This window comes from Pogona vitticeps, chromosome 4 (assembly GCF_051106095.1).
Source record: "Pogona vitticeps strain Pit_001003342236 chromosome 4, PviZW2.1, whole genome shotgun sequence".
NCBI lineage: Eukaryota > Metazoa > Chordata > Lepidosauria > Squamata > Agamidae > Pogona > Pogona vitticeps.
Window position 1 is genome coordinate 2,576,411 of NC_135786.1, and position 20,792 is coordinate 2,597,202.

At 51.6% G+C, this 20,792-nt stretch overlaps 2 protein-coding genes across 2 annotated transcripts in view; one reads left to right on the forward strand and one right to left on the reverse strand.

Moving 5' to 3' along the window:
- Positions 1-13,333, reverse strand: part of DNMT3B (DNA methyltransferase 3 beta) — a 42,273-nt gene extending 28,940 nt beyond the window's left edge. The window contains exons 1-2 of the mRNA XM_072996596.2: positions 12,651-13,333; positions 70-211 (exon numbers count right to left, since the gene is read on the reverse strand). Coding sequence (XP_072852697.2) covers positions 70-205 — 136 coding nt within the window. The 5' untranslated portion in view covers positions 206-211; positions 12,651-13,333. The remainder of the gene's footprint in view (positions 1-69; positions 212-12,650) is intronic.
- LOC144588812 (uncharacterized) overlaps positions 1-20,792 on the forward strand; it is an 856,730-nt gene that overhangs the window by 213,038 nt on the left and 622,900 nt on the right. The gene's annotated exons all lie outside the window — the stretch shown is intronic.

Below are 20,792 nucleotides of genomic sequence, written 5' to 3' on the forward strand. Positions count from 1 at the left end.
CACACACACACACACACACAGACACACACACACACACACACACACGAGAGAGAGAGAGAGTAAGTTTACCTGCTTTCTTCCGTTTCCCTTTGGCGTCCAAGTTGGGGCTGGGTTTATCCTCGGCCAAATCACTGCAGCTCCCATTGACTAAAACCAGTTTTTCTTCCCTGTCCGTCTCCCAGCGGGCATGCTTCTCCTGTTTCATCTTCACCTGTGGGACAGAGATTCAGGACAGGTCATCTCCAGCCAACGTACAATGTAAGAACATAAGAAGAGCCCGGATGGATCAGGCCAAGGACCCATCTAGTTCAGCTCCCTGGATCTCACACCAGATGCCTCTGGGAGCAAACAAGGCCAGGAGAGACCCTATCCCCTGAGCCCCCTCTTCCCTTGCATCTGGCCGTTGCAGGTCCCTTCCTTCAAAGCATGGAGATGGTACATCCCCATCATGGCTTTGTCACCTGTGATGGGACTTTTCCTCCAGGAATCTGTCCAGTCCCCCTTTAAAGGCACCTAAATGGCAGAGGCCATCACCGCATCCTGGGGCAAGGAGTTCCACAGACTAACAACATGCTGGGTCAATAAATATTTTCTTTGGTCTGTTTTCACTCTCCCAACACTCAGTTGGAGTGGATATCCCGATTCTAGTATTGTGTGAGAGGGAAAAGAGCTTCCCTCTATCCTACACATTCATTTACAGATTCCTGGTTTTTGAATGGGGTGTGTGTGTTTCTCATCATCCTTCTGCACTGATGCCTTCTTCTAAGTACAAATCCAAGAAATGAAGGAGAGGAGCAGCCAGCCAATGAATGAATAAATACACACATTTGTTTTTCAGGAGAAGGAAGTCTTAAAGTCGGGGCCAACTGTTATCCCATTGGGGCACATGCTCAGAAGAAAAAGCTCTGGAAGAGCAGATGCGCAACGAGATGTCCCACCTCCAAATTTCTCTATCAGAAGGGTGATACTAGGCAAAAAAAAAAAAAAAAAACCAGGCGCCTGGAGCATCTCGGCTTGCATTCTGAAAGGCCCCCACAAAAGCGAGAGCAAGGAGGACTCAGAAGGCTAATGACACAACCAGAGACCTCGAGTGAAAACAGTCCTGCCTTCTCATGTGCTCAAAATTTCCTCCAAACCCACACAAGGGATCCACAGTAACATGGCTGAGAGCTTCTTGCCAGACAGATCCACGAGGGGAGAGCCACTCGTAGGCAGGACGCTTAAGGTCCTCCAAACACTGCCTGAAGGATCTCATCTGATCTCAGCAGCTGCACAGAGCCAGGTCTGCCTCATGGTTGGGCAAGAGACTATGCCAAGATTGCCAGCTCAATCCAGGAAGGCATCTTTGCCTGAAATAACAGATGCTGCCAGTCAGAGCTGGGAATATTGGCTCAGAGAGACCAAGGGTCTGTGTGATTCAGTGAGGTATCGGGGACAGATTATTATCATCCGATCAATCTGCTGGTCCCATGGAACAGCCAGGCGAGACAGACCCAGGCGGCAGCTGTGGTTCTTGTCCATCGGCAGAGCCAGACAGAAATATCTGGTCTGCATCATTTTGGGAGCTGGGGGGGGGTACCAGATTCTTCCAAGCCCTGTGAAATATATGATGCATGTGAAGAAATCCTTCTAAGGCATCAGGGAACCCCCACAAGGGGAAATGGCAGGCATCCACCATCAGCACTGGGAGTTAGGAGGACGGGAGGCGGGGGTTATAGGTTGGGACACAGGATCAGGCCTCCTCTTCCAAGCTTGTTGTCCAACAGGAGCCCGGGGGGGGGGGACACTCGGTGCTGCTGCAGGTGTGGGCGGGCGCTGGTTGTGTCTGCATCGGACATGGCTTCTCACACATATCTGCCCAAATCACCAGATCCTGACAAAGGCCCCTTCTTTTGAACAGGACGGCTTGTATGTACACACGCTCACATATACACACAGTTGGGGAACAGGTGCTTTGGAAATTTGAAAAAAAAGATGGTTATTGTGCTCCGTGAATGCCCCTCGCAAACCACCAATGGCAGGGAGCGCAGAAGACAACTGGCAGTTTTTGTTGCCGCAGCTGCGATGGTTCAGTTCAGCTCCACCTCACTCAACACGCGGCATGAAAAAAAGGCTTTGAACCCTTGACAAAGCAACGGTGCCTCCCCCAGCTTCTGGGCCCTGGACACGCCAAGCCTGCAGGAAGTCCAGTCCTCCGCCTGCCCCTTACAAAAGCCGAGGTCTCCCTGCAAAAACCTCCTGCCTGCCCAGCCCTCCTTCCCCAGAACACAGTGGTCTCCTCTGTGCCAAAAGGTACGGGGCAAAGAGGAAGAATAAAGCATCCATTTGTGTCCTGGTGGAGCAAACCCTCCAGCGGCTTCTCCTTGATCCTGGCTCATCTGCTCTCAGACCGAAAAGCTGTAATCTTGGCGGGAGCTGCCCGGGCATGCTGGGCTCCGCTCCCAAACTTGAAAGGCCTGCCCAGCGCGAGAGAAAACTGTCATCAACCGAACTCCCCATGTCCACGGCCATTGTGCAGAGAGAGACAGGTTACATTTCAAAGCTCAGATTGTGGCCCCAGAATGTGCACATCCCTCATAAGGAAGGACTCTACTCTGGACAGCATGCCGGGGGGGGGAGGTCCCCTTCAAATCTATGTCTTCACACACATGTCTTGGGTGAGGGCAGCAATCCCCAAACTGTATGTCATGAGAAATGAAACTCTACCACCCTTCCAGGGATTTGCCAACAAGATTTTCAACATCTTGACGGAAGGCCTACAGACACCGACTTCACTTGGACATTGGGCCGGATATCTGACAATCCCTCTGCATGGAATTAATGCAGAGACTCTGTATTATTTTATTTCTGCCCCTACTTCCTTCTTTTTCATTTTCTTTTTTTCCCCAACACTAATATTATTTTTGCCAAATAAAAAACAAACATAAAACATCACTGAAGCCTTCAATGAACCCAATGAGAGGGATGGGTGAGGAGGGACAGTTAAAAAAAAAAAGACAGCAAACACTGTTTATCTTGTTTTCTTCAAAATACGTTTGTCCCACCTTCCTCCTTAAAAGGAACCAAGGCAGCTTACATCATTGAAAGACAATAGTAAAGCTAACAACAGTGAGTATACAAATATTTAAAATGGTCAAGCCAAAAAAACAACAACACATACTGTACTAAAAAAAAGGTAAGCACGCATGGGAGCCAGCTTGAGGAACCTTTGCAGATAAGCTTAGTGATCCTTTCCTCCTTTACTATCCAAAAGTGGGCTTCCTTCCCCCAAGAAGCCTTTTCACCCCATTATTGGCCCAATGCCTGTTTCCAGAATGGCTATTCTATTCAACAGCCACAAGCCCACCAACTGGGCTGCTGCATCGGCCAGTACCAATACCACATCATCCTGAAAAAAAGGACACATACCGCCCCGCAAAGATCAGCAGGACCAGAGGACAGACGGTCGGCCAATTTTTTATCAATATAGCCAGGCGGATAGACAGACAAAAAAACTGATAGAATTGAACCATTTCTGGAAGAGATCCTCTTTTCACTTTCAGGTGCCACCCCCGCAGACTCTCCCCTGCTCCTCCTCCTCCTCCTCCTCCAGGTTGGTTTCATCTCCACCAAAGCTTCCAGAGGAAGTCGCCCGGCAACTGAATCCAGCTGTCCAAAGTCTGAGCCAGCTGGATCAAAAGACAGCGTTTCACAAGAGTTCGTCCCCTCTACAATCTCGTGCCGTTTATTTACAAGGTAAGATAACCCAGCTGAACCTCAGCTGTCTAGAGGCTCAGATCGAGCAACACAGCAGCCTCGGTCTAGTAAAACGTCTATGCTCCGGACTTTAAATAAGCAAAAGGTGCCTTCACGGCACCGACCTATGCCAAGTTCCTGGACTTGCTTTTTTAAAGGGACTCCATCATGCAGCCTTTTGAAAATTACAGCCAGGGCATTTTAAAAATGTACACTCCAGATCAATGCCACGGGTCTCCACTTGTTTCATGTTGGCTTTCCGACGCCACCAGGAAATTCCTAGCATGAATTCCATCAGAGGACAGAGCCCATTAAATCAGCATCAACATTACATCTGTATTCCTGGACAGCTCTAACCATGAAACCTCGGCCCTGAGGCATCAGCCCCATAACTCCTTTAAAACAGCTCGCAAACCTCTGCGCTTAGGAATCTGAGCTAGGAAGCAAGGAGTTACAACGTTACCTGTCATGAGTTACTTTTATTAGTTAAAAGGATTGGGATAAGCTAACATCCTGAAAGCAATCCAAGAAGCAGGATAAAGGCCCCTTTCCTGGTATAAGAAGTAAGGACTAGAGGGGTGGATGGATAATTCTGGGGGTTACAGCCCAAATGCACTGACCTATACATTTGAAGGCACATGGAAATGATGGTTTCAGCTATTTGGGGCCCCTTCTCTTACCAACCGATCCCCTGTGGGTGCCTATGTGTGTATCTCACGCCCCTGGACATTTAATGGTCCCGTGCAAGCTGTGATAGGATTGACCGGAACAAGTTCTGCCTGGTCTCTCCAAATCCAAATCGCCTCCCTTTTCCTCCTCCTCGGTCAGCCTCTGGTTTTTTCCCTCCTCCCCTTTTCCATTCTTCTGGAGACTCTCTCGTGCTGCGCTCGGCTGCTCTCCAATGGCTTTCCTCCGGGTGGTGGGCACGGCCCCTTTTAGTCGCTGAGCCAGAAGCCGCAACAAGGCCCACCAGAAGCAGCAAGAAAGCCGAGCAGGAGACGGGTCCAAAATGGGAGGGATGGGATGGGACCCGCACATGGCCCCAGGGGCGGCCTGCACAACAAGGCGGGGAACACGCACACCCCGATTTCTTCCTTGGTCAGATATATCCCATCTCTCCTTTCCAACCCTGTAGTTTCCAGGAAAAAGCAGGTGCAAGGCCAGATAGCAAAAAGCAACACTTTGATGGCTCGGGGAATGAATCATTCCAGAGGGAAAGAGGAATCTGCAGGTACGTCATGCTCGGGGGGGGGGGGGGGAGAGAGAATCAACCACCTGCTTCCAGGAACAAGCCAGGCAGGTCCAAAGATAGGATCGCACTGCTCAAAACTACCTAGGCTTGGAGGGAAAAGTTGCCTTTTCTGGAATTCCCCAACCAGGGTGGCCCCCTGGCCACGTGGGCTGAGCAAATTCGTTAAGCCTCCTCGTCCAAAACAGGGATTTGTTTATTTTTTTGTTTATAAATTCCAAAAACGATCCAGCTGTTTCAATGGGGGATGGGGACAATCAAGCCCACTTCCCATCTCTTTCATTCAGCGGTTTACTCCAAACAAAGCAGGTGAGCTGCCGGAAATCAGCTCTCTTGCAGCCCCGTTGCCTTTCGGGCAAAGCGGTGTGGAACCCCTTCCCACTTCCTTCCTTCCTTCTCCTCCTCCTCCTGCCTTTGGAGTTAATCCTGCACTTCTTTGTCCCCGACTGAGCTGCCTGTTGATCTGTGACCAGGGAGGGCAAAATAATGGGTTGCACCACATGCTCTACTCTGGCTGAACTCCTTTAATCGAGACTTTCCTGGAAGGTCCCCCCCCCACCTTGCAGAAGGAAGAAGGGAGGGGCAACTGGAGAGACCCCGGAGGACGGCGAGGGCGGAAAGTTGCACAGGGGGGGGAGAGGCCTTAAGATGGTTTTTCTGGAAGAGGTAGCCGAGGGAGTCTGTGCAAAATCCAAAGAAACAACAAACACACACGCACACAAACAAAGACAAAAACATGTGGCCCCTTAAAGTCTACTTTTGTGGGCTACAGTTCTAGCAACCACAGCAGCTCCCTGAAGCCCTGGGGGATTCTGGGGGTTTGTAACTGCAAAACGCAAACTTTCCCACCATCCTCATCTTTTCTGCAGAGCCCACCCTGAAATCAGCGCTCTGCAGCGGTCAGCCACTGCATTCTTTGAAATCTAGTGCTCTCGAGCCATGGCCCACCATTCCACAGATGTCACCCGTTGTCGTTGGTCAAAGAAGAGGGCCTTTCTAGTGGTGGGCTCCATCGGTACAGGGCCCTCCTCAGTGAGGACGGCCTCGTGCAATAGAGGAGTCTGTCGGACGTCGGGTATTTTCAGTTTTAAAGCCTCTGTCTCTTTGCTGCTGTCCTGTCGTCGTTTTTAGCCAGACCAGCATTTGATCCATCCCACCTGATCTTGTCCACAGTGACCAGAGGCAACTCTCCAAGTTGCAGGGAGAAGGACCCTCCCCTCCTCGAACAATCTGGAGACACGGTCAGGAGCTAACTGCGGGTTCCAGATATCACACTTTAAGAAGGATGCCAACAAACTGGAACGGGTTCAGAAGAAGGCAACAAGGATGTTGGGTGTGTGTGTTTGGAAACCAAGCCCTAAGAGGAAAGGCTGGAAGAACTGGGCCTGTTTAGCCTTGAGAAAAGAAGACTGAGGGGAGAGAGGAGAGCACTTTTCAAAGGCTTGAAAGGCTGTCGTACAAAGGATGGGCAGGATCTGTTCTCCATCATCCCAGAGTGAGGGACAGGTCATAATAGGCTCAAGCTACAGGATGCCAGATTTCGGCTGAATATCAGGGAAAAAACCCTTAACTGTTAGAGCAACGTGACAATTGAACCAATGGCCCAGAAGGTAGCGAGCACTCCAACATTGGGGGCCTTCAAGGAAAAAAAATGGACAACCCTCTCTCAAGTCTGCTTTGATTTGGATTCCTACACCGAGCAAGGGGTTGGACTTTATGACCTCAGAGGCCCCTTCCAAATTAATTATTCTATGATCCTATGACCTTCTGCAAGCAAAGCCCTACCATGAAACTCTAAGTTCTCCCTAAGAGGAGAGGGAACTGGACAGTTTGTGTACCGAAGTCTACCAAATTAACTCCTTCAGGGTTTTTTTCCTAACAAGACCTACCAGATACTTGTTTTTCTTGTCTACAGCTTTTACCACTGAAAGTTCCCAATATTTTAACCTCTTTGTTGCTTCTAGAACTTGGTTGAAAACAAAACATCTTGGAAAAGATCGAGTACTGAGAAGCCAAAGCTCATAAAATACAGTGGTGCCTCGCTAGACGATAATCGTTCCACTGAAATCGCTGTTTAGCAAAATCATCGTCTAGTGAAAAGCATTTCCCCGTTGGAATGCATTGAAACCTGTTCAATGCGTTCCAATGGGGAAGAATCGTCGTTGTCTAGCGAAGATCAGCCATAGGAAAGCCGCTTTGCAAACCGTTGATCAGCTGTTTAAATTGCTGTCTTGCGAAGCTTAGGTCCCAAAAACACCTGTTTGCAAGCGCGGAGGGACAAAATCGTTGTCTAGTGAAAATCGGTTTGCGAAGCGGGGACCAAACATTGTCCAGCAAAATTCCCTCATAGGAATCACTGTTTTGCGAATCGCTATAGCGATCGCAAAAAGCCAATGTCTAGCGAAAAAACTGTCATGCAGGGTAACTGTCTAGCGAGGCACCATGGTAAAGAGTTGCAAGGGACCCCAGGACTCATTGGGCCCAATCCTCTGACAGAGCAGGAACCTCCACAGCTCAAGCTTCTCTGGCAGGTGACCCTCCAACCTCCGTTTCAGAAACTCCGATGAAGGAAAGGCCGACCACAAAGGCAGATCTGTTGCGTTGTGAAGCACTGTTTACAATCAGGATGTTCTCCTGAGGTTTACTCAGAACCGCTTGCACCCCCATTTCAAATTAGAGGGTGGCCACAATCCTTTGGGGGATTTATACTGGTGTAAGGGTAATAATGTAAATCGCAACAGCCAATTGCTATGTAATGAGCTGCTACTCACATTCCTGGTCACGTACCCAATCGCTCCGTCCACATGTGACCCGAAATGAGAGCAGCAATTTCTTAGTAAAGTGAAAGTGACCATGTAGGTTATTATTAATTTAGGTTATTACGTTTACACCAGAGCAAATCCAACAGAATTCTGGCCAGTTGCTTTTATGGACCACTATGCTTTTGCGATCCATGTAGAAAAGCCAAAAAGAAAAAAGAGAGAGAGAAAAAAATTGCAATAAGTGGGAAATAAATAAGTACATATGTTCTAAATGCAAAGCGTATACATTGAGAGTCCTGGGTGACAGCCATCCGCCAGCAGTCACGGTAGACAAATACCATGGAAGACTGTATGGATTCAATCCTGTGCTGTTGTAAAGGATTCTGTGTGCCACCATGGCCACATCTTCACACACACCCCACGCCGGGACCAGGAAAGATTTAAACCAGCATTAAGCTTTGTCCAGCTTTTTCTTAAAAGCACGGATGGGGAAAAAAACAAGATCCTACTAGAGGCTGTTGAAACCAAACTCACTTAACCCCATGCATTGGCTATGTCACCCAAGGCTGATGGGAGTTGTAGTTACACAAGAGGAAGTGGAGGAAGAAGACGAAAATATTGGCTGAAGAAATCAAGAACAGCCATGGTGCTGTTCAGCCTCCAACAGGAGGAAGGGCAGGGGGAAAAATCCAAGGTAAGTACAAGAAATCAACTCCGTGTTGACAAGATAGGATCAGGGATGTTAAGAGTCACTGGGGCGATGATCTCCAAAACATGAAGGACACCGCAATAAGCCAGCTGATTTCTGAATCCCTTTTACTGATTAAGCAGGCAGAGAAAGAGGGTTCCAATGCACAAACTCCTAACAGTCTTGAGTTGATCACGTACGTTTTGCTGCTGTTACTTGAAAGAGAGAGAGAGAGAAGGAAGGAAGGAAGGAAGGAAGGAAGGACCTTTATAGTTCAAAACATTTCACTTAAGCTATCTCAGAAAACCTGGTAACAAGATTGCTTGTTCAGAATGCCATTGCTGTCCATCTCAGTGATTAAAAAAGATGTCAAATTTCTGGAAAAAAATCCATTTTTCCAGAAAGAAACAGGGAAAAACTTTTTTTTTCTGGGGGAAAAAGGAGATTTTCAGAAATTTTTACATCACTAGAAGGGGTGCAAGTTAAGAAGCCAGCATCATCATAGTCACTCAACAGCAAATGCCTACTCTGGCCTCTGACCTGCCACAATTCATGGCCAAGATTTACACTGACTGCATCCTACCAGAAGGCATAACCGATAAACAAAACCATCTTTACAGCCTGGCCATCAGTGTAAGAAGGGGAGGGGGGCATTGAAAGCAGCCGGTTCTTGGCTAAAGCCAGCTAGCAATCATGATGATTAGGACAGTATGTAAGGCCCAAGTTTATTCACTTAAGAACTGCCGAGCTGGATGGGACCCTCTGGATGATGGGAGTCCAGCTCCAGTCAAGGAAGCCCAGTGGGGGAATCAAACTCTCGACCTTTTGACTCCGCAACCAGAGACCTTCGCCAAGTGGACTAATTTCTATGGTCAGACTTGACTCTCGGGGGTTTGGTCTCTCCTTGTAAGGGATTTATAGTGAAAAGATTCTCCACGTGCTCTCCCGTGGAAAAACTCTACGCATGTTTCCAAACAGCATCAGGTCACGGGCTTCGAGCCAGCCAAGAAAAAAAAGGCCTGGGGAAAAAATCACCATTTCTATGGCCTCCTCCAAACCTTTGCACGGAGGCCAGCGCCTCCCAGACTCAATCAGGGGAGTTTCCCCCCCACTCTTCCCCCCCCCATCCCACCCATGCCTGCCTCACCTCAGGCTTCTAGCAAAAGATGCCTTGCTCTGTCTCTACCCACCGCCCCCCTTATTTTCACCCTCTTTCTTGCCGGAAAAGGCCTGAAAAGAGCAGGAAATGTCTGTTTTATGGCTTAGCCTTGGGAGGAACTCCCCCTCTCAGAAACCTCTCTCCCCCCTTCCTCCTTCCCCCCCCCCACGCTCAGACCCGGCGGGATGGCTCTAACCACTAGCTGATATCTAATCAGAGCACACACCTTGGGCCAGAGGTTTGCAAGGCCCAGCTGTTGGGAAAGAAGAGGAACCGCTTCTCTCGGGTTAAAACAGGTCTCTTCTTCAGCCTGACGTGCACATATGGCAGCGGAAAGCTTGCCCATCAATTTTGGAAGACACTTCCTCTAGAAAACAGAGGGAGGATGAGACGCCGTGCTCGGAGGGGGGGATGAGATTGTCTCCTGCCTCACATGTAAGGGGGGGGGACACACTTCCCTCAGGACAAACAGTGTGCTTCCTGTGGAAAAAAACAGGGCTTTTTCGAGGAACTCCTCCTGCTGCTGTGCGATGCCACCCTGGCTTCCATACTGCATCCCAAGATCCACGGGGATGCTTCTGAGGGGCTGACAGGGAAATCCAGTGAACTCTCCTGCATTATTTACTTTACGATTTGTGTTATTTAAGACACGTGTCTCCTGCTTTTCTCCTTAAAAGGGGCCCAAGGTGGCTTATATCTTCACAAGCCGCAATGTTAAAAGGCTAAAAACAGTAAATATATCAAATGTGGAAGAAGAATTAATAACAATATATTTGAAAATGTTAGGTAGAAAAGTTACCAAAAAAAGCAGATTTAGCAGCAACAAAATAGAAATCATCCTATGTAAGTATTCAGCTGGTTATTTGATAGAGTGCAGAATTCGAAGCACCTCACCAAAACATCTATTCCAGGATTGGGGGGGGGGGCTGCTAAAGTGGCATTAGAATGCCATCGCTACAGGGTCGATTAAGCGTCTTTAATTCGGCCGCCCTCCCTCCATTCCGACACGCGTGCAAAGGCTGCCGTACCTGGCCTACATTTTGGAAGTCTTTGTTCTTTTTCCAGTCCTGCTTTTTTGCGCCACCTGCCCTGATAAAGAGTTCTGTGGAACCTGAAACCTTGCACACATTTTGTGGCATTTTGGTTGACCCCAGAGAAGATATGGGGTGCACAGGGTGGCGAGCCGGCGGGGGGGGGGCAAAGCGAGGCCGGCCTGCTCACAGAATCATAACCAGTCATGCATGGCAATGCCCCCCCCAACAGCCCGCCGGGCTGTTTGTGTGACGTGCCTCCCCCCCCAAAGTGGGTTCAAGGCTTCCAGCCACGCCCACATAACCACGTGGATGCTTGCTCAAGGTTTTTGCACCGAGTATGGCACATGGATGAAAACCTTTGCAACCACATGAGGAGCTGCTGCTGCAAAGGGTCCACAGGGGGTCAGGTCTCAGGGGTGACCAGGGGGACTTTGCAGTCCCAAAAAATATCTTTTCCAAACTCTGTTTGCAGCCAACCTTTGCTCACAAAAGCAGGGCAATTAAAAAAGTAAGAAGCAAGTGGACTCTGGAAAAAAGCATGATTGCAAGCCATAGGGATACCCTCCCCAACCGCCACATCAGGCACCCCCACCAAAATGAAAGGACGACAACCCCCCCCCCAAATGGCAGACACAAAAGTTGGGGAATGGATGGGAGCATTTAGCATCCCCTAAGCTGAAAAACCACCTTCTCTCTTTCTTCCAGAGTCTCCGGGCGGACTCCTTTCCTAAATGCCAAGATGTCACCCCCTCAAGATCATTGCGGGGGGGGGCTATGGTTCCCCCCCCCACTCAGCTGCCATCTTGTTTCAAAGAAGCTCAACCGGTGTCAGGCGCTGTGCTTTTCAAAACTGCTTCCAGAGCAAGTGTTTTGAAACACAGCCCTTTGCTTGACTGTTTCCAAAAGAGCTTTCCTGCGTTTTTATCCCCGCCTGTTTCTAATCCTCGAGTCTTGATTTTGGGGGAAATATGGCATCCAAGTCAGATAAACAAGGGCATGCCGCATGTAACTGCGGCACATGGAGAGAGCCCCCCCTGACCCCGACCCTGACAGGGAGGGGGGAACCTTTGAACTAAGATGGCAACCTCCAGGGACGCCCCTCCGGCAGCCTCAGGCTTTTCAAGTCAAACCGTTCATGGCTTGGCAAACATTCTCCTCCCTCAAATGACTACTTTTTAAAAAAAGTTTACATGAAAAACCAGGGCTTTAGGTACCCTGACAGGGAAGCGACGCCGGTAGCCTAGTGGTGCATAAACACCCTAGCTGGAACGAAGAACGTAAACCTATGATACAACATCCCTGTTTGATCTAAAAGTGGCACGATCATTCACGACTCTGACCTTACTACTGTTTGTTGGTCATTATTCTTTAATGCTAACTACTGAGACTGATTTTGCAACAAATAACTGATGATTAGGGTTGCAACCTGAATTATATGCATGGGCATATCCTGAAATGGAGAAGGCAAGCACCCACTGCGTGGAAATCTTGCGCTGTTCCGTAGGATTACTCGGTGGGAAGTGATCTGAGGGTAGTGCAAGCCTGTCTCAACGGAACAAGCTCTATGCAGTATTTGTTACCTTGCTGGAAGTTCAAAGTTTTAGTTACTGCATAGATAGCATTTTCTGCTAGCCAGTAAGAGTGGCTGGGGATGATGGGAGCTGCATTATCACACCGGGGCAGGGCAGGCTGTTTTGGTCCATTTGGGGCTAGTGGAAAGCTAAAACTATCAGGATGATGGAAGCAGGGCTTCCTGAAGAGGCTGCCTCACCTCTTCCAGGAGACATCCCCGCATGTGGCAAAGTTATTCCCCGCCTCCTTCAGACTTCCAAAAAAATCTGGGAGCCAAGAAACCCACAGACAGGGACCTCCCCTTTCTTGGCCACAAAGATTAGATTTCCTGCATCTGCTACAAGGGCCCATTAAAAGAAAAGAAAGAAAGAAAGAAAGAGGTTCTGCCACATTGAATCTGTGAGTCTCTGGAGGTGCCAAGAAGATGCTGGCTTGGTTCTGAAGCACTCACTGAACTCTCCAGGAAATCAGGATTCGGTCCTTCTGTGGGTCTCTGGAATAGTAAATAAACCTCGGTTTCTGGAGACGGCCCATCATCCAAAATAATAATAATAATAACTGGTGCCCTGTGCTCCCCTTGGCGGAGGGATGATGGGAGATGCAGTCCAGCGTGGGGACCAGAATGGGCAAGGATGGGGACTTGGGAGGCGACTCCGGTTGGGCAGAGATGCGAGGGGAGCGGGGCTCCTTGCTGCGCCCCCAGCTCTCCCGGCTCCGCTCGGCGGGGCTTGGCTGCGGCCGGAGAAGGCAGGGCGAGCCGGACGGGGGCTTGGCCGCCGATCGGCCCCTCTGCGCGCGCTCCCCCCCCCGGGCCGGGGCGCCCTTCGACGGGCCGCGAAGCCCCCCCCCCCCGGCCTGCCTCGCAGGGATGCGCGGACGGTTCAGGCGGGCCGCGCTTCCCCCACCCCGCCTTCCCCGGCAGACCTGCGCGCGCTCCCCCCCCGACGGAGCCCCACGGCCAGGGGGCGGGAAAGGCCCGCTTCGGATCGGGCTGCGCGGATCTCGCCCTCCCGAGCCGGGCGAGAGGCGGACGGACGGAGGGAGGGAAGGAAAGAAGGAGGGCCCCTCGGCTCTTCTCCGGACCCTCGCCGCGGGCAGACCGGGAGGCGCCTCCCGTGACCCGGGCGCTTCCCCCGCAGGAGGAGACCCTCCGGACGAGACGCCCCCCTCGCCCTCCCGGCGCCCTCACCCCAACCCCGCTCCCTCTCCAGCGGGGCGGCCGGCGCCGTCGGGGATCCGATCCGCGGCGCCTCGGGCGGGCGAACCCTCCGGAGGGGCGCCCGCCGCTCACCTCGCCGCCGCGCCTGGCCCGCGCCGCGTCTCCCGGAGCCTCGCCGCCGCCGCCGCCGCCGCTGCTGCTCCTGGGGCCGGTGGGTCCGCGCCTCCGCCGCCCGGCTGGCTGGGTTGGCTGGCTGGCTGGCGCTCCGGCGGGCGGGCGGGCGGGCTGGACGGCGCGCCTGCCTTTTTCCCCCCCCGGGTCTGGAATCGGAAACGGGCCGGCCGAGCGCGCCCTTTCCTTTGGGGCGGGCGGAGCGACTCGCCGGGCGCTCCTCTGCGCTGCGCTGCGCTGCGCGGGGGCCGCGGGATGGCCGGGCGAGCCTCCCTCCTCCCTCCCCTCCCCTCCCCTCCCCTCCCCGGCGCCAAGCACGCCCCCTCCCCTCCCCCTCCCCTCCCGGGGGGGCCCCGATCGCCCCCCTCCGCCCTCTCGCCCGCCCCTGATCTCCCTAATCCTCGCCCGCCCCCCCCCGCGGGGCCAGGGCGGGGCCGAGGGAGGCGGGTCTCCAGGTGAAGGCGCGCCCGGGCCGGAGCAAAGAAGAGGCGGCGGCGGCGGCGGGGGGGGAAGTAGGAGCGGGGGGGGGGAATGCACCGGCGGACCCCAGCCCCGCAGGGCGGATCCAGACACCCCCGCCGCCCTCCCCCCCGCAGATCCTGCGCCCCCGCCCCGGGACCCCCCAAACCTGGGCAACCGGAGGTGGGCGCAGGAGGGGAGCGGGGAGGGCTGGGGCAGGCAGGCGCCCCCGGGAGAGAGAGGGGGGGCGGAGGGCATGGATGGGGGCACCCGACCCCCCCCCCCACACACACACACAACGCGGACCCGAACGTTACCCTGGGCAACCCGGGCAGAAGGGGAAGAGGTCGCCGTCCTCGGCTCTGCGCGAGCCCCCCCCAGGCCAAAATCCTGATGCCCGCCCTTCTAGAAGTCCTCCCCGCTCGACCGCTCCCAGCAGAGCCTCCCGCGGGGGGGGGGGGGGGCGATTCCGGACGCCTCCGAAGCAAACTTCAGTTTCCCAAGTTCCGGAAGTCGTCTCGTTTCATTGTAACCATTTCTGAGCAAAGGAAAAAAAGAAAAACTGGGAATGTGGGTTTGGGCATGTGGGGGGGGGCAGGGAAATCCATCTCCCTTGATTTTGGGAATTCCGGGAACTCCCAAAAAATGTGCTGTGCCTTTCCCAAACTCTGGAAACTTTGTACGTTGTCATCGTCGGAAACCCCCAAAAGGCCAACAGCAAAGGGGGAGGGATGTCCCTGGATGGTGGTGTGTAAGGAGTTGGCGGTGGGCCCAGCGCGCCATCCCTGTGGGTCACACTTGAGGAGAGAACAGGCCTCTGCCTCCACGGAGCCTGCAATCCAACCATCCTCGGGAAGGAGACAAGGAGAGGAAGCCGGGTGTGATGGTTTTCCGACATGAGGGAAGCAGGGGCCACCCCTGCCCGGAAATGAAGGGGCAGGCCCCAGGTCGGATCCGCAGGCGGTGAGGGGATGGTGTGTCAGGCCTCTGCCCCTCCCCAGTTCCTGGGGGCAGTGAGAACACAGTGAGCCACCATCAGAAACGTGGCTTTCCAAAGCCCTCTGTGGGTTCAAGGGTGTGGCCGCCAGGCGCAAGGCCTGCTCATCCCCAGGGGGTGCCAAAAGGAGAAAGAGAAAGGTTTAGGTCCCCTGGAGGCAGCCAAGATTCCCTTCCCACTCCCTTCAAACCTTAACAAAGACAGCCTGACATTTGGGATGGGGAGGCAGATGCCCACCTCTCCTAGTCATGAAGTAGCTCTGTGGATGGAAGGATACTCAGATCGGGACTGGGAGGCCACGATCATCTTCACCTGCAGGACAGAGAAAGCTTGGTTTCTGCTCCTCCAGGAGGGCAGGACCCGAACCAGCTCGGTCACATGGCAAGAAAGATTTCAAGAACTTCCTAACAGGTCTGAGCACACTCCTGTCCTGCAGGGAGTCCTGGACCCTTTGTGCACAGCAGGAGAGGAAGATGAACACCTTCCATATGCGTTGTCTCCGATGCATTTTTGGTATCACCTGGCAGGACAGAGTTCCAAACAGAGTCGTCCTAGAATGAGCTGGAATTTTTAGCATGTATACATTACTGAAACAATGACGTCTACATTGGCTTGGCCATGTCATGAGAATGGCTGATGGTCGGATTCCAAAAGATCTCTTGGAGAGTTAGTGCAGGAAAAGTGCCCCAGAGGTAGACCACAGTTGTGATACAATGAGATCTGCCAGTGGGATCTGAAGGCCTTTGGAATGGACCTCAACAGATGGGAAACCTTGACATATGAGCACTCAGCCTGGAGCCAGGCGGTGCATCACGGCCTCTCCCAATTTGAAGAGACATTTGTTCAGCAGGCCAAGGCAAAGAGGCAGTGCCAAAAGCAGCAAAATCAGGGAGCTGGACAGGGGAGAGACTGGATTTGTCTTCGTGTGGAAGGGATGGTCACCCTCGAATTGGCCTTCTCAGCCATACTAGACGCTGTTCCAAGACCTCTATTCGAGCACGTTACCATCGTCTCTTGAGACTGAAGGATGCCTAATCTAACAGGTCTGTTTGGCCGTGGAACAGGAGGCAGTAGGCTCTCTTTTGTGGGAGGTTTTTCTAAAAAGCTTGGATAGCCCCCTCTCAGGGGAACTTCTGCTGGGCCTCTCAACTCTGCAGTTCTGTGAATTTTATGATGCCATTTGCCCAGCTCTGCAGAAACTCTTGAATCAGTTCCCCAATGCGTGGATAGCATAACTCCATTGAATTCCTTCCATTCTTCCACACAGAGAGCTTCCCCGTCAGCACACCCTATGGAATATTTTTAAAAAGCTGCCATGCACGGTGGAGCACAGTGGAGACTGCTCCCCTGCAGCAGCTGACCGGCGGGGAGGACACTGACGCTTGGCTGGGAGATTCTGGGTGATGGAAATACAAAACAAGGAACATTTTCTGGGCTGTGCACTTGGGGGGCATCACACATTTTGTAGCACAAGATGAGAAACCTCTGCCCCCCCCTCCTCAGTTCCTTACAAACTGGGGCCATGCTAGGGCTTTTAGCCGATGACAAGCTAAACAGTTTGGGAATGGGGGGCAAAATTTTCCCTAGCCTTTGTGTTGCTAGCATCTAAAGAGGCAAAAAATATCCTCGCCCTCTGAACTTACTTCCAGGATAAAACACTTCCGTGGGGAAGAATCGGGGCCTCCCCTTTAGCCGGGAGGATTAATGGTTGTTTTATGTCTCTAATTGCACCTCCTCTCCTGGGCCAAGTCAATGCGTCCCCCACCCCCACCACCTCGAGGGGTTCTCCCTGTATAATGTGAAGGTAATGGAGATTTATTTGCGAGGTTGCCATGGGGCTGAATGCGGCAAAGGCCGTAATGTGGTTTGTTAGCCCTGCAATCAAAGCAGAAATGGGTTTGGTGACTTTCGGAGTTGCTCTACACCATCGTGTAAAAAGATAAGTGACTTTGTCCCTGCAGAGGGGCACGTGTGCCTGAATTTTTGGAGCATTTGGCTTCCAGATCTCCTCCTGGGGTGAGTGAATCCCCTGGATATCTCAAAAACGACCACAGGAACCGGTGCAGTGACCGACAAGTCGAGCTCGGCTTGCAACAGTCCACTTTTGAGAGACACCATTGCCAGCGTGGCTGATGGCGAGGCTAGCCAAAGGATCCTGGGAGCTGTGTTGAGAGAAAGACTTAGGAAGCAGGAAGTCCCTCACTCAGGTGTTATCACTGCTGCGTTATCTTTTGCCGGTCGGTTTATCTGGCCAGGCTGGAATAGTCAGAGGGAACAGAAAACGTGACTCCCTTGAGGACTTCTGTCACAGCCCTGCACGATTTCATCACTTCCCCTCATGGCCTTCCCAAGCTCCCCTTTCTTTGCACCTAGTTAGGAATAACTCAAAAAATGTTAATCCCCTCCCCCACAAGGCCACCCCCTCTTGTTTTCTCCTTTCTTGCACCCCCTTTTTTTAAAAAAACAGCTCTCCGAATGCAGCTCCACCGCAGAGCATCACCCCGGGGTTCATTGTAACAGGTGTCTTGCTTTGGATCCCATCCTTCACAATCTCTCCATATGGAATCTACCTTTTTGTTGTTGTTGTTTAACAGTTGTTGTGTCACTGGGCCATCTGCCGTGATCCGAATATTGTTTTCCTTGGTCATTGCCAACTCAGAATACCTGGGCACGGTGGGGTGGGGTGGGGTTGGTTGGCTGGCTGGCAACATTAGTTTACACCCCAAACAACACTCACTTCTCAGTCTGTTGTTCATTTGCCCCGTCTTGAGACATCTTCATCTTTGAACTGCAGAGCTGGAAGGGGCCCTATGGATCATCAAGTCCAGCCTTGTCAAGGAGGCACAGCGGGGAATCGAACCCCCAACCTCTGACTCCAAAGCCAGAGACCTCAACCTCTGAGCTATCCAGCACTTCAATGATAACCATTTGCCATCAGGTCAATTCTGTCTTATGGCAATGCTTACGCAGAGTTTTCCAGTTTGAGAGTACTTGGATATGGTTTCCTATTCCCTCATTCCTGGGGTGGCCCGGAGGGGGGAACTGTGCAGCTTGCCCAAGGCCACCTAAGCTGGCTCTTTTCCCAGAAGGCACAGTGGGGAATTCAAACTTCCAACCTCTGGCTCTTTGCAGTTCCCGCACACCTTGAAAAGGTGTGTCTGTGAGGGCCAGCCTTAGCTCCTTGTGACCTAACCACACGTACAGGTTGCTTGGATAATTTTTGAAGCTTCGTGCGGGCCCAGGACTCTCATCCCTCTGCAAACCATCTTCTTCCTGTGAATTTCTGGTTCTGGAACAGGTTGCCCATGCATAAGGCAGGATCCTGGCCCAGCCAGGCTCTATTGATCTGGTGTTGGCTCACCTTGAGTAGAAAGAGAATGTTAACCATGCCTCATGTCGCTTCTGATTTTGTCACCCTTTTTCAGTGCAATGAATCTTCAGTTGGAGACCTTCCGTTCTCCTTGGACGCTTCAGGCTAGTTCGAACGTGGAATTTCTGGAGTTGTGACTCACAGGCAGGAGAGCCAGGGAGAAAGGATGGGCGAGCGCCTTTCCCTCTCCTCATGGTGAGTCATACTGCCCCCAATAAGCTCCCAAATTCTTGCCCCAACTCTCATGGGTTTCCTCGGGAGCCTTCTCTGAGAGACTTGGGAGACCCCGGCAAGAGTGCCTGCTAGACTGAGGCTGCCACGTGCACGTCCACCACAGGTGTGTCTGCTACCTCTGGATGCCACCACGCCCAATCCACCACAACCCCCCCCCAAAAAAACACCCAGCAGAAAAGGCGTGTTATGCTCCAGAAGCCTCTGAGAATGGTAATTTCGCAACGGGACAAGACGCAGGAGCTCCCAACTCTCTCTAAAAATGAAATTGCTTTCCTGCAAAATTCTGTTTTAAGTAAATTTGGTCTTTTTGAGAGGCTATTGCAGCCTCAGTGGATCTGGGAAACAGAATAGCAGCTCTCAGAGGCCCTGAAGTTGCCTAGTGTGCTACTAAGGTCATTGTAAACACACACACTTTTCAAGATTTTCCCCCTCAAAAAAGTACAGAACGAATATTTTCCTTCAGGCTGCATTCCTGTATATACATGATGGGCGCTCGATGGCTGCTCTAAGTAGATATTATGTCGTTTGTTCTGTTCCACGAACTTTGTTATTAATTCACTTATTTAAAATATTTATACCCTGCCTTTCTCCTGAAGAAACCTGCCAAGGCAGCTTACCAAAAAACAAACAAACAAACAAACAAACCTGCAGCCCCATTTTTGGACAACCAATTATGAAGAAAAAGCCTGCCCGAAGACAAAGTTATTTGCCTGTAACATAGAACAACTTGGATGAATCAGTAAAATCCACAAAATCCTGTCGTTAACAGCCCTGGTCCAGCTTCCTTTATGGATTCAACCCCCCCCCCCCTCAAGCTTGGTTTTCCTTTTTCCTTACTGCCTTCCTCTTTTCTTTAGTTTTATTGCATTTTCCCGGGGGGGGGGGTCTTGTCTTCTCCTGACTTGTCTAGATTACAACAGCCGCCCCTGAGTCGTTTCTGCTTTTTAATAAATCACTTCTAAGGACTCTCTACCTGGAAAACCCTGAAAATTTATTATAACAATTATCGTTGTCGCTGTTGTTCAACAACACCAGGCACAGGCCATCAAAATGATTAAAACATTGGTATTCTGTAACAGATACAAGTTTTAACCAAAAACATAAGTACAGTACCTGTTAAATATCATCGTAGTATGTATGCTATTCCTAATATTGCAGCTTTTCGTAGCTCTGGTGGTGTGATTTCTGACATCTGCAACTGCATACAGTACTGTGTAAAATTTCTTCATATTGTTCCCAAAGCCCCGATTTTTAGTGGGTGGGGAGTGTTTGGGGATTTTTTTGTGTGTGTGCATGTGGGTCTGGTCTCTGGGTGTCAGTGTGAATTTCGTTGTATGGGTAAACTATGTATATACTTGCACTGACAATAAATTTATTTGATTTGATTGATTTGATGAATCCATGCTGACCACGGAAGTGTGTTTCATCCACAAGGGAGATGTTTCGATGGCCCCAGGTCTGCACTTTGTTAGTTTTTCCAGTTCTTTATTTTTGACTGTGGCATCCACTGAAATTGCTGTGAGGATGACGACAAGGACGACTCAATATTCAGAAACTGATTCCAGAGATCTACTCTGGTTGGGGTCAAGAATTGGATTGGGGCCACGGCGGCGGCTGACCTTTTTGCTCCCCTGTGAACCAGCCTGTGGGCTCCGAGCTCCAGCCTCCATTCGACAGCCCACTGGTGGCCTTCCAGGTGTTGCTAGACTACAGTTCCCATTATCCTTCAACATGTGTGATGGTGCTTGTGGCTCATGGGCTGTAGTCCCAAGGATTATCAGGACGGCCTCCTGCTTCCCTCCCCCCCCCCGTGTGCTGCTTTGCAGGCTTCAGGTGGGTCCTAGGACTCTTCTGATGGGCAAGGGTGCCCTTCCAGGTCACACGATGGAAGGCAGGGACAAGCCGAACATTTTGTGGCTAGCAAAACAGGCTTGAGGGATTGAGGTCCCAGGAGCCCCTTGTATGGTTCTGGCTGCAAAAGAGCTGCAGAAGGAGAGAGCGGCCATTCTCAGAAGGAAAATGGGAGCAAGAGAAGGGAGACCTAGAGAGGATCTTTCAGGATGTTTTGGTAGCCCAGTGGTATGCAAGGGGGTTGGGAGGAGCCCTGACCAAATGGCCTGGATATTGGGCATTGAAATGCAGGCAGACTGGTCTGGAAATCCATACACATTCAAATCCCTGTTTGCTATGGGTGATCTCCTTG